The 12,420-nt window shown below is 34.7% G+C and overlaps 1 protein-coding gene across 4 annotated transcripts; it reads left to right on the top strand.

Moving 5' to 3' along the window:
* The first annotated feature begins 302 nt into the window (after positions 1–302).
* Positions 303–7,408, top strand: LOC133816150 (uncharacterized). 4 transcript variants are annotated; one of them, XR_009885037.1, is made up of 5 exons: positions 1,736–1,975; positions 3,124–3,209; positions 6,120–6,235; positions 6,707–6,775; positions 7,187–7,293. XR_009885037.1 is itself a non-coding variant. In XM_062248802.1 (4 exons), the coding sequence occupies exons 2-4, from the start codon at positions 1,919–1,921 to the stop codon at positions 7,395–7,397; spliced, it is 354 nt and encodes a 117-aa protein (XP_062104786.1). In that variant the 5' UTR covers positions 303–400; positions 1,917–1,918; the 3' UTR covers positions 7,398–7,408. The 4 variants fall into 4 exon arrangements, 2 of the variants coding, with proteins under 2 accessions (XP_062104786.1, XP_062104785.1); XM_062248802.1 differs by lacking the exons at positions 6,120–6,235; positions 6,707–6,775 and adding an exon at positions 303–400 and having other exon boundaries at positions 1,917–1,975; positions 7,187–7,408; XR_009885036.1 differs by lacking the exon at positions 6,120–6,235 and having other exon boundaries at positions 1,738–1,975.
* The last annotated feature ends 5,012 nt before the right edge of the window (positions 7,409–12,420 follow it).

Genomic DNA, 12,420 nt, shown 5'->3' on the forward strand with positions numbered 1-12,420 from the left:
TCTCCCTCACGAGTCGCGTGCTTGCTATCTCTCCTGCTGGAAGCAAGAACCCAGCCATCTCCCTCACAAGTCGCGCGCTTGCTAACTCTCCTACTGGAAGCGCGAAACCAGGCCAGAGTATTCGAAACTGTGAGGTAATTTTTAATTTAGATTTCAATTTCATATCAGATCATCAATGTATATGTATATATATATGTGTGTGTATTTGTGTTGTTTGGCCTTGTTATTCTATTTTACTGTTTCTTAACAGTTTCGTTAGCTCTGTTAGTTTCTAACTTATCCTCTGTATAAAAAGAGCTAATTCCTCTTAATCGGTAAGATCAGTAAATTACCCAAATAAGATGGATTTCGGAAAAAAAGGGGCTTGATTTCTTGGACTTGAGTGAGAACCAGCTTGAAGGTGAGTTTCTAGAAATCCCAAAATCCATCACATTACATTTCTAGCTGTTTCTTTTCTTTTTTTTTTCAGTGTCATTACATTGTTGTTTTGAAAGTTGATTATTTTAGCACTCTGATAGAGGATGTGTTCAATTTGAAGCAAATGAGGTTGATTGCAATGGATATGAGATGATATAAATTACTGGGACTTTGTTCAAGTAGTTGAACTTTGAGGAATAATGAATATAATTGTCTTTGATTGAGTGTTTTTATTTAAGAGTTCTGTTTTTTTTTTTAATAAATTGAGCTCTAAATTTACTTATTTGGGTCCCTTTTTCAACGGTGATTGGGATTCTTGGTTTGGAAGTTGAAACTCTTATTAGAGATTACAATGAATTTGGGAAAGATCTTTTTCGTGGGTTAGTCTTTTCATATAAATTTATTGTTGAAAAAGTGGGTGTTTGACACTTTTTTTTTATAGATATTTTGAGGCATATTTTAAAGTGAAACTAAATCCACTATACAATTATTAGTGAAAAAGTCATAATAGATTTGTGTTCTCCTCACCTCAGTGAATATTTCAACAATATCTTTTTCTTATATATTTAATTGCAAACCAACTTTAATATCATAACTGAGAAATAATTGTTTGTTTAGGAGGTGTTCAGATTATGAACAAAAGTCTGTCACAAGAATTTCACTTTCTGAAAAAGCACTGAGGCCACTGAGAGGTTCATTTTACACAGATATCACGTGACTTCATTTGTGAATGTGTTCAAGTTTTAGTTAACTAATTTTGAGTTGGTATTATGATCAATATACGTGGTTTTATTGTATAATTTGTATTATTTTTTTTGGGACATAGATACATAACTTGAACACTAGGAATAAATTTCATTGTACAAATTTCATACTAATTCAAATGCTATTATTGAGCTTTTGAAAGTCATTTGTGAGCTGAGATGCATAGGGATTTCACTTTGGATTGACTAATGGATTATGCATTTTTTGCCTTTTCTTTTTTCATTGTATTTTCAGTGAATATATTAGACCAATTCTATTGGCCCTCTCAGTTCTATTTTTCATTTAGCATTAATTGCAAATACGATACAAGGAATTTTTCATGTATGAGGTTCAAGTGGTGGAGCTATTGTTTCTCTTTTCTGTTTTTGACACTCTAACATTGCATATCTTAGTGGCCCTTCAACTTAGTTGCATTTCTGCTTTTGAGCATTTGTATCTTTCATTTCATATGAACATGCTTGTTTTGGTAAAAAAAACTTTGTGAATGTTTAGACATATACCTGCCCCTCTCATATTAGTTAAGCTTTTAATTTGTCTCATTCTTGGTTGACGAATACTTAATTCTTACTTTTTGCACTTTCTATTTATAACTTTGGCCACTGTATTATGACTTAGAAACACTTAGTTAGCTTTGATTTCTATCTTTTGCATGGTTGTTGAAGTAAGTACATCTGTGATGCTGAAAGTTTTCTTAATGTTTTCTAGGATGACATTGTTCTTAATTCTTTGTGCAGGCATGCACTTAGACTCTGATCTAGTGATGTTAAGCTTGAAGGAAATTGGAAAACTCAAGGTGAAATATTTTCATACAAGTATGCTTCATTTATAATCATGAAATTCTTTTATGTGTATGGTTTATCTACTCTCAGCATTGGAAGAAATGACCTACTGAGTTTGCTCTTACTTTTGATCCCATCTTTATTTTCTTTGAGACTCAAGTTTTTGGCTCAAGAATTTACACTTAGTTTGGATCAAATTCAAGGTGTTGAGCTTTCTATTTCATCTCTATTCAATTAAGAAATTGAGTGACTTCATATTATTTTCATTTGCTACCTACATATATTTAAGTTAGCCCTTTCATTGAGCTAATTTTAATCAGAAAGTAAGTCAATAAAGAAAATTTTGCTATTATTTGTTCTAAAGTGCATTTTAGTTTTTATATGTGTTAAAAGAACCATAGTTTTGATTGTGTTTTCTAAAGTACTAAAGTACCATTAACTTGATTTAAAATGTATGTTAAAGTGATATTTGATTTATTTTTAATCATTATGTAACAAATTTTCATTACATGACTGGTTATGTTTTATTATTTGACATAATTTTATGTTTTCTTGCATATTGGTTATTTATATTTTCTGTTCTATAATATGTTTGTTTTTTTTTTTCTAGAACTTTTATAAATAAACCTTATATTTTCACATTATGGTTGTGTCAAGATCCTTTAAGTGGGCTTTAATTTGTTGGTTTTCCTTAAAGATTATTTCTTTGGTTTGTGTTGTTGCTTTTGTTTTTAATAATTTATTTTGCTGCAGCTGATGAAGGTAAGTCATTTCCCCTTTAGTTCAGGTTTATATAATTTTTTGTGTTGGAATTGTTTCTAATTAAGAGAATACAAAGAGAAAAATTAGAGATGTTTTAAGTGTAAGAATATGGTGCTTAATACTTAATGTTTGTGATTTGAGAATATGGATTTAGATTACCTTTTCTTTAGTCCTTTTGTTGGCTTTTGTGTATGAAATTTGGATTTTACAGATTTGATTTATGCATATTCTATAATATGATTTTATCAGACTTTTATTCATGTGAAAATATATAATATTGATTGTATGGGTTTTGATCATAAATAATGAGATTTTTGTTTGGTGCTGTCATATTGCTTATATATGTCTCTATCTCTATATTTTTATTCTCTTTGTAATATAGTTAAAACTTTTTTGGTAGGCTGCCTCCAAGAGAAGAGGCAAAATACTTGGTGTGCAAGCAATCTCTCACGAGAGACTCTTACTTTTGTTTGCATTTTGCAAGAGGTATGCCTTTTACCTTTGTTTTAATATTATGCAAATGTTAGAGGAGTTTGAATATCTTAAATATTCATCCATAGTGAAGTAGGTTCTGAGATCATTGTTGTGTGCTGTGGTGATAACGGAAGGTTGAGAACTTGTGTGTCTTAGTGAAGTAGGATCTGAGAAATTTGTGTGCTGTGGCGAGATAAGGAAGAAAACATGCATGCGTTTTTGAATTAGTTGAATTGATATTGGCAGATGGTTAGATGCTAGTCTAGGGGAAAATGGTGTTTGCTTTTATATAGACTTATCTAGTATAACTATTTTATAATTGAATTGTGTTTGCTTGGTTTGTTTGATGATTGGTACATTAATTAGATTGTTAAAAACATATACTTGTAAATGGTGTAATAATCTTTTTGTATAGTTTTTGAGGTCCTTTTCAGTTGTATTGCAAGCATCTCTGCCCGAGTTGCTTCTCTTTTTAAGGTCCTTTTCCTTCTTAAAGAAATCGAAATATCATTTTGTGTTGGCACTATAACAAAATCGGGTTTTAGAGATGAATTTTTTTCTCGCTAAAGCTTTCTAAATCCTTGTTATATCGAATAGCGATAATGAAATTGTCATTAAACTTGCTTGCTAATACTTTGTCTCTATTGCTGAACTATAGAGAGGACATTTAAAATCCTCGCTATTGCTCAGTAATAGAGAGGAAATTTTAATCACTATTTCATAGAATATTAGGTTGAGAAAAGTAGCAAGAAGGGTTTATGATTAGAGAAAAGGCTTTATCCTCGATTAAAATATAACTTTGATAAAAGAATATACACTTTTTTTATGTGACGACTTCTTGTACAAACAAACTATCTCCTATCTTCGTGATGAGGCACACTTAATTTAATTTTACTTTCCTAAGTATATTGTTGATCATAATCTATGTCAAGAATTTTACTCTGTTTGGTTTCTGAAAATACCAAAACAGAATGTAGACCAAGAACTTGGGACAAGTAGTCTATGATATATTCATAAAAAAAAAGTTCCAATCAAATAAAAGTCATGAAATTAGCTTGATACTTTTGAGTTTGAGAACTTAGGATGGTAGTGATCCCCATTCATATGTGTATTTATAACCAATAGTCTTTGATAAGATGTATAGGACAGATATATCTATTGCATTGAAAGGAATGGTCAAGACTATAGCGAAAATTAGCTAGAAGGGGTCAAGTGAGGTATAGTCCTTGTGGAATCACATGGTATTGTCTAACCAGTCATCATTATGGATTCAAAGTTCAGATCTAGCTGCCCTAAAATAAAATACCAGTTCATTTTTCTTGGCCCCCAACCCCAACCCCACCAAACAACCTCAGAACATAAAATTTAAAATTTGTAATAAGATGTCTTAGGCATGTCTAATATCTGAAGGGACACATTTTCATATCAAAATTAGAGTAGCCATAACCATTTAAAATCATTATCTTCTCTTCCAATCTTATTGATGCATAATAGGACATGTCATTATCTGCTAAAATTATGCTTATTGAAGGCTATTTTTCATTATTTACAGGCTGTTTTTTGTCAACAAAATGTAGAGATATATTTTTCAATACCAATATCATTTGTCTTGCCACAAAAGTCACAGCCTCTTTCTACACAAATAAATCATAGCACTAACAAAATTTGGTAGAAAACAATGTAGATCATACTCTTTACCTTCTCTTTTAAGATACAAGAAATTGTTTGACAAAGTTATAAATAGAAATTGCTCATTTGAATTTATATCTTAGGAAGAATTATGTCTTGGTGTGATATTTATGTTTTGCTTTCTATCTTCATCTAAATAAATATATAAATATAATTGAAATTTGTAACGGCCACAGAAGCCAATGAATAAATAAATCATAGCCTAAATGGTTGTTCACAAGTGTTTATTTGTTTCATTTGTTCCGAAGAGTAATTTTTCTACTACTGTTTGTTCTCTTATCACTTTCTTTAAACATTGCTTTGTAAGTATGCTCCTACTAATTCTATGTTGGCATTGAAAACTTTTGTGTCCAATAATTTCTCTTGATTCTAATTAAGAAACAAGGTTCCATTCATATAAAATTCATGGAAGAAAATTTCCAATGAAATCTTTGATTAAACCATGAGAAATTTTGAATGATTTATATCTTCACTTAATTAGTTCTGTTTTGCTTAAAGCCAATTTTTATCAAATAATATCTCTTGTACCAGCTTCAAAATCCATTGACCTTTTATTTGATTACTTAGAATTAATCATGAATGCAACGAATGAATGTTGATCATAGAGCCATTTTAGATCCCTGATAAGCCCCTCAAAGAAAAACATTGATTCTAATGAATGTTTCTTTGATATTAGTGGCTCACTAAACATTTCATTACCTGAAATACTATCTTAAGTAAATTATTTATAACTGTATTAGTTTGTAAATTATATTATCAAGACAGAGACCAAATAATATACCATGATAAGGATTCTATGTCATATTTTTATGAAAAAAATTCTAATACATTTTTTCTCTACAATTTCTTGCCCTTCTTTCCCTGCCCCACCACACCAACTCAGAACAATACAATTGCAATTAGATGTGTTAGGCATGTCCCATATCCACAGGGACACACATTTTCTTATCAAAACTAAAGTAACCCTTGCCTGAATGTTTTCTAGCAGTGTTCACATTTTAAATCAAAGTTCAAGAAGCTTAATAATCTCAACTCAAGTAATTAGGTCATTATTCCTTAAAAGGAAATTATTTCATCAAAATATACCATAAGTGAATGAAACAGTACTAGAATTTTTTGGAATATATAACTTTAAGTAAAGTGTAGTAAACTTCGGAAAGTAATGGAAGAGACCGTGAACACATAGCTCTCAAAATTAGTGGCTAGATCATTTTCTAAACCATTTTCTTTCAGGGTCATCTAAAGTGAATTTGATGTCTTTGAAACAAGATTACTTGGAATGGAGAATGTTACAATGTACCTACATTTGGACTACGTTTTTATTTCTTGACGGTGGAAGAGCTGTGCAGGTAATATTCTCCTTTGTGTCTTCTACCTCAACCACTTGAATCATATGGTTGAGGCCTAGTTGTAATCAACAGCTATTCTAGAGCTTGGATGTAAAATCATAATATCCAAATCTGCATTTTAGGTGCAGCCATGTTTTGAACCCTGTGATTGTTGTAGTGGGTGGCAAGTTTCTTGACAAAACAGTCTTCAAGATAACCCATAAATCTAAATACCACCATTCCAATGATTATATCCACATTATTATGCACTCTAAATATTAGTTGACCATTTGTTTAATTTGAGTGCAAGCTTTCTCCCTGGGCCTGTATATAAGTTGAAATTGTATTATGAATTTAGTTGGGAAATTATTTTAGAAATTCCATGTTTGAGAAACATACATATTTCTCTTTATAAGTCCTCTTAGAAGTATCATATTAGAATTACTTTAATTTGTAGAGCATTTGTCACAATCTATTTGCATGTATCCACAGGGCGCTTTTGGAAAAAATGCTCTAGTTGGATTTGGTTTGACAACTTACACAATGCTTGGATTAGGAGTGGTAATATCTCTTTGAACCTTACCATAATGATTTTACTTTGGGTATTTGTCTCTATTAGTCTTTGAACAATACTCTACTTATTACAATTTAGCAGCTTAGTCCCTAAAATTTTAATATTTTAGTAATTAAGTCCTTTTTACTAACAAAATTGAATTTTTTACTGAATAAATTAGCAAGAATTATGCAGATTAAGAATTTATCTTTGACTTCTATCGTTGTGCTTAGTTTATGCTTTGTACTCTTTGTGGTGTTTCATATATAATCTCAACAGAACAATACCTTCACTCTATTGTGACATTTTAATTAATACAAGGCAATTTGGTTCTGTTTTTTTTTTTTTTATAAAAGCCCTAGAATTACCACTTTAAGTAATTGCTGGTGTGATTCCATTATTACACTCGAATATTACAGGTGTGTAGATGTGACTGGAGCTTACAGTGCTCTAAAGACGGAGCTTAACATAAGCTTGACAGCAATAGGCCTTTTGTGGACTACAACTGGCTTTATTGCAAAGAGGATTACACATGGACCTGTGGAGGAAAGGGAAACAAGAAAGGGAAACAGGTATATGACGAGTGCACAACAAATGGACTCACAACAAAGACAAGTGCACAAAGGATGATGAATTGAAGGATGGAGCAAGTTTTGTGCATGGTTTACTTTTGTGTATCTTGTAATTTTTTGTTTTTCATTTTTGAAGTAAAAAATGTTCAAGATTATAATACTTTATTATGTTATGCTTTCAAATTTAAGTTAGAACTAAGATCTCATGAAATAGACACATTTAGAGTTTGAATTAGTTATTGTTTAATGTAATACTTATGGTTTATCAATCTATTGAGAATTATATTTTATGATTAATTTTGATTTTTTTTTATCAAAATACAATAATGAAAATCTTTTAATTAAACAAAAAACTTATAAGTACCATTATCACAATAAAAAACCTTAATATGTTATGATTTAGAAACATATTATAAGCGTAAAAAATCGTTATGGTTTATATAATATAACAAACTAAAAATGTTATCAAAATAATCAAATGTAACAGTTGAAAAGTGTTATGAAAAAAGTACAAGATTAAATTTCAAATTTATAACCAAAAACTCTATCTAAATGTTATTATTTCAATACTATAGCATCTAAAAATGTGTTATTGAATAGTTTAAGATAACACCGAACATAACATTCAAAAACTGTTATAGAAAGGCTGGACTTTTAATAACAGGGGCTATGTTAGCATTTTCAGAAGTGCTATCAATAGTCCCGGATAGCAGTTTTTAAGTGTTATGAATACTGTTTTTTCTTGTAGTGATAGCAGGTACTACGCCTGCTAACAGGACATTACTCACCACTTTCATAGTAATTGATTGTCATTCAGCATATAACGCTATAATTGGGAGGCCAATTTTGGTCGACCTACGAGTTGTTACCTCGATATGGCACCTGGCCATGAAATTCCCAACTGACGCAGGGATAGGATGCGTGTTGGGAAATCAGCGGGAAGCGAGGGAATGCTACAACGCCTCAATAACTAAAGCAAATAAAGGCATATCGAGGGAAGTTGCCGGAAAAGAGTTGCAAATGGCTGCTGATGTACAAGCTCAATCAGGTGATGATGTCACTAAATAGGGTGCTGCCCAAAGTGAGGACAAAGATTTAGATCCTCACTTTGGGGATTTTGATGAAGAGATAGGACCCATTGAGGACCTTGAAGAGGTCCAACTCGATGAAGAAAATCCGACCAGGGTTGTGAAAGTCGGTAAAAACTTAGAGACAACAACAAAACAAGCACTGGTGGAATTTTTGAAGGAAAACCAGGAAGTCTTTGCCTCGTCACACAAAGACATGGTCGGAATAGACCCTGCAGTCATTAGCCATGTCCTGAATATAGACAAAAGTTTTCCACCGGTACAACAGAAAAGGAGGCTGCTCGACAAAGATAAATCAAAAGCCCTAAAAGAAGAAGTCGAGAAGCTGAAGGAGAATGGATTCATCAGGGTAGCGTTTTATCCATAATGGGTCTCTAATCCTATGCTAGTTCCCAAGCCGAATGGAAAATGGTGAACATGCGTGGATTTCACAGACCTTAATAAAGCCTGCCCAAAAGATTGTTTCCCACTCCCTAGGATCGACCAACTGGTCGATGCCACCGCAGAGCACGAGATTCTCTCATTCATGGATGCATACTCCAGGTATAATCAGATTAGTATGCATCCTCCTGATGAGGATCACACTAGCTTTTGGACTGACACAGGGCTCTACTGTTACAAAGTAATGCCCTTCAGTTTGAAAAATGCTGGTGCGACTTACCAGCGACTGGTCAACCACATGTTTAAGGAGCTGATCGGCACAAACATGGAGGTATATTTCGATGACATGCTGGTTAAGTCGAAGAAGGTAGAAGGGCATATAGGGGATTTGCAAGAATGCTTCAACGTCTTGAACAAATATCAGATGAAGCTGAATCCCCTTAAATGCTCCTTCGGAGTAGGATCATGGAAGTTCTTGGGATTCATAGTAAACTCACGAGGAATCGAGGCCAATCCTGAGAAGATCAAAGCCCTGGTCAATATGAAATCGCCAGCAAAGATCAAGGATGTTCAAAGCTTGACCAATAGAATTGCTGCTCTCAGTAGATTTATTTCAAAATCGGCAGACAAATGTGTCCCATTTTTTAATCTACTCAGAGGGAACAAGAAATTTGAATGGACAGAGGAGTGCGAGCAGGCTTTTCAAGAATTGAAAGCTCACATTTCACAACCACCAATCCTATCAAAACTGGTTGATAAAGAAACTTTGTTCATCTACCTGGCGATCACAGAATATGCTGCCAGTGTTGTCTTAGTAAGGGAAGAAGAAGGCATGCAAAAGGTTGTTTATTATGTAAGAAAAAGGCTAATTAGAGCGGAGTTGCGGTATCCCCCCTTTAAAAATTAGCATATTGCTTAATATTAGCCTCCAGAAAGCTGCGGCCATACTTCCAAGCTCACCCAATCATGATTTTGACCGATCAGCCTCTACAGCAAGTTCTGCAGAAGCTAGAAGCCGCAGGCAGATTATTAAAATGGGCGATCGAACTTGGGCAGTTCGATATCTCTTACTTTCCATGAGCAGCAATAAAAGGGCAAGCCCTGGCTGACTTCATTGCAGAGTTCATTGGGTTTCCAGATAGCGAGCAGCCAGAAGCACCTGAAGAGCCTGAGCCTCAAAACCAAACTCCTTCATGGAGGCTGTTCACATACGGCTCCTCTAATGAGCATCACGCAAGAGCAAGTGTGATTTTGATAACGCCTGAAGGGCATCGATTTCACTTCGCAATCAAGTTTCACTTCACTGCTTCTAACAACGAGGTCGAGTATGAAGCACTACTCACTGGGTTACGATTGGACAGAGACATGAACATAAAGGCACTTGACATTTACAGTGACTCTCAGCTGGTAGTAAATCAGATCATAGGAGAATATCAAGCCTGAGGCTTAAAAATGGTTGCTTTCTTAAACAAAACGAAGGATCTATTAGCACAGTTTAACAAGTATACCCTTCAGCAAGTACATCGCGACCAGAATTCAAACGCTAATGCTTTGGCCAAATTAGCAAGTGCGAAGGATGCTGATACTCTGAACATAGTGCCGGTTGAACGGCTGTCTGTGCCTAGCATCCAGGCAGAGGAAACCTCTTTGGTGATCCAGGCGGCGGATACATGGATGGCACCTTACATAGAGTATCTGACGCAAGGCGTGTTACCGACAAACAGAAACAAAGCCAAGACCCTTCAGCGGCAGGTTGCTAGGTATATCCTGGTCGATGGAATCTTGTATCGAAGGGGATACTCAATGCCACTCCTCAGAAGTATTTCAAAAGAGAAGGCCAAGGAATTGATGAAAGAGGTACACGAAGGCTTTTGTGGGGACCATGCTGGAGTGCAAAGCTTATCAAAAAAGTTCCTAAGGCAAGGATACTTCTGGCCAACAATGAATGAAGACTCGATGGAATTTTTGCGGAGGTGCGGCAAGTGCCAGAGGTTCTCCAAAATTCCACAAGTAGCCCCTAATGAGCTGAAACAAATGCAAAGTTTGTGGTCGTTCGCAATCTGGGGTATAGATTTAATCGGATCTCTCCCTACAGGAACGGGCGGCGTCATGTACGTTGTGGTTGCTGTTGATTACTTCACTAAATGGGCTGAAGCTGAGCCACTCGCAACCATAACGAACAAGAAAGTACTGGATTTCATGGTCAAAAACATCGTGTGTCGCTATGGATTTCCAAAGAAGATTGTCTCAGACAATGGCACACAGTTTGATAGTGATCTGTTCACGGATTTTTGCGAACGACATGGAATTATCAAGAGCAATTCTTCAGTCACTCATCCCCAAGAAAATGGACAAGTCGAAGCAGTCAATAAAACGCTAAAGGATACTCTGAAGAAAAGACTTGAAGAAGCTAAGGGGGCATGGCCAGAGCAATTACCTGAAGTCCTTTGGTCGTACAGAACTTCCCACCGAACAGCACCAGGCCATACTCCATTATCCTTGGCTTATGGGTATGAGGCCATGTTTTCTGTTGAGTTAGATCCGCCATCACATCAGAGAATAACCTATTGTTGACCACAATTTTGGCCAACAACGAGTAGACGTCAAAACTACAATAAACCTTCAAGAGAAAAAATGACATTGATGATTTTTATAATGGTTCAGCCCCAATATGTTGGTAATAGCCTAATCCACTTAGAGTTATGATTTATGGATCTACACTCAAGATCAGATGAACCTGTGTAAACTGAGTTTCTTCGCATAAATGAAAAGAATACAATATTTTTCTCAGAATACAAATACTCTCTTAGGAAAATCAGAATTCAAATCCCTCAATGATGCCATGAGCTCTGTATTTATAGACCCAGGATCATACAAACCAAAATCCCTCATAATCGGGTTCTTTCTGTTACTCTCACAATATTTAATTAATAATAAAAGTTAAAATACAACAATATGCGATTTCTTAAAGATAATCTGAGAGATTCCCGCGTAGGTACGACTAATTCTAGCCAAAGCCATTACTGGAATCTCGCGGCATAACGATGATCTGTCTAGTCAGCCAACTTCACTCCTTGAAGAAAGACTGGTTGGCCAAAACAATTGACCGGTCGGCCAAACACTTCATTGGTCGGCCAAACACTCCACTGGTCGGCCAAGATAGGTGACTGGTCGGCCAAACACTTCACTGGTCGGCCAAAAAATCCACTGGTCGACCAAGACAGGTGACTGGTCGGCCAAACACTCCACTGGTCGGCCAAGCACTTCACTGGTCAGCCAAGACAGGTGACTGGTCAGTCAAAAATATTTACCGGTCGGAGAGAAATTCTACCAGATCGGACAAATCACTTCTAAACCAGATAAACAATTTCCATGTCAGTAATATCACCATGTTAATCTAAAACCTTTGTCCCAGCCATTTCTTGTCACTTGTCACTTTTATTGTCACGTCATCATTTTCAAATTTTGGGGATAACATTTGCCCCCCAAGTTTATTATATGATATACTCACATAATAAACTTTTTTCTCCAACTGCTGACAGCATAAAAAAACTGACTTTACACATTCTCCCGCTCTTCAAACAAACCACAACCTCTTACAGACCACGATCA

Source organism: Humulus lupulus, chromosome 2, assembly GCF_963169125.1.
Source record: "Humulus lupulus chromosome 2, drHumLupu1.1, whole genome shotgun sequence".
Taxonomy (NCBI): domain Eukaryota; kingdom Viridiplantae; phylum Streptophyta; class Magnoliopsida; order Rosales; family Cannabaceae; genus Humulus; species Humulus lupulus.